Source organism: Arachis duranensis, chromosome 10 (assembly GCF_000817695.3).
Source record: "Arachis duranensis cultivar V14167 chromosome 10, aradu.V14167.gnm2.J7QH, whole genome shotgun sequence".
In the NCBI taxonomy this organism is placed as follows: Eukaryota; Viridiplantae; Streptophyta; class Magnoliopsida; order Fabales; family Fabaceae; genus Arachis; species Arachis duranensis.
This window is the reverse complement of record NC_029781.3, coordinates 103,805,837-103,806,322: the sequence shown is the minus strand read 5'-3', so window position 1 is coordinate 103,806,322 and position 486 is coordinate 103,805,837. Positions and strand designations below refer to the sequence as shown.

At 27.6% G+C, this 486-nt stretch overlaps 1 protein-coding gene across 1 annotated transcript in view; it reads right to left on the bottom strand.

Moving 5' to 3' along the window:
- The window catches only part of LOC107471627 (cell number regulator 6), a 4,547-nt gene extending 4,371 nt beyond the window's left edge, over window positions 1-176 (bottom strand). The window contains exon 1 of the mRNA XM_016091120.3: window positions 72-176. Coding sequence (XP_015946606.1) covers window positions 72-176 — 105 coding nt within the window. The remainder of the gene's footprint in view (window positions 1-71) is intronic.
- Window positions 177-486: the final 310 nt, after the last annotated feature.

The window sequence follows — 486 nt, the reverse complement described above, 5'->3', positions numbered from 1 at the left end:
GTAAACCTAGCTACCAATCAAATTGAAGAATGCACAAAATTATAGAAATAAAAATTCAAATGAATTAAAACCTGTGGAACATCAATTGGTTGATTCAATTCTCCAGGTGTGATATCTTCCAATGGGGATTGATCTCTTGTTAGCTTCACATAGTGCAATTCATTCCTTTCATCCATCTAATGCATGAATAAATAAAAAGAATCAATCATGAACGGAAGAAATTAAAATTCTTATTTCTAGATCCATTGAAATTAAAAACTAACAATTTAAGATATGAAGAATATTCTGTCAAGAATGTTTTGATGTTGATGATGGAAATAAAAAGTTAAAAACTAACAATGTTTGATGGATTCAAGATTTTGATGTATGTGAAGAAAAAGTGAAAAACACTAATGTTATGTTCCTGCTCCCATGCTTTTCTTGATAAAAATAGCTTAGTTTCGGGTAGAATGAAAAAAATAAAAAATAAATATATAAAAGAAGAAA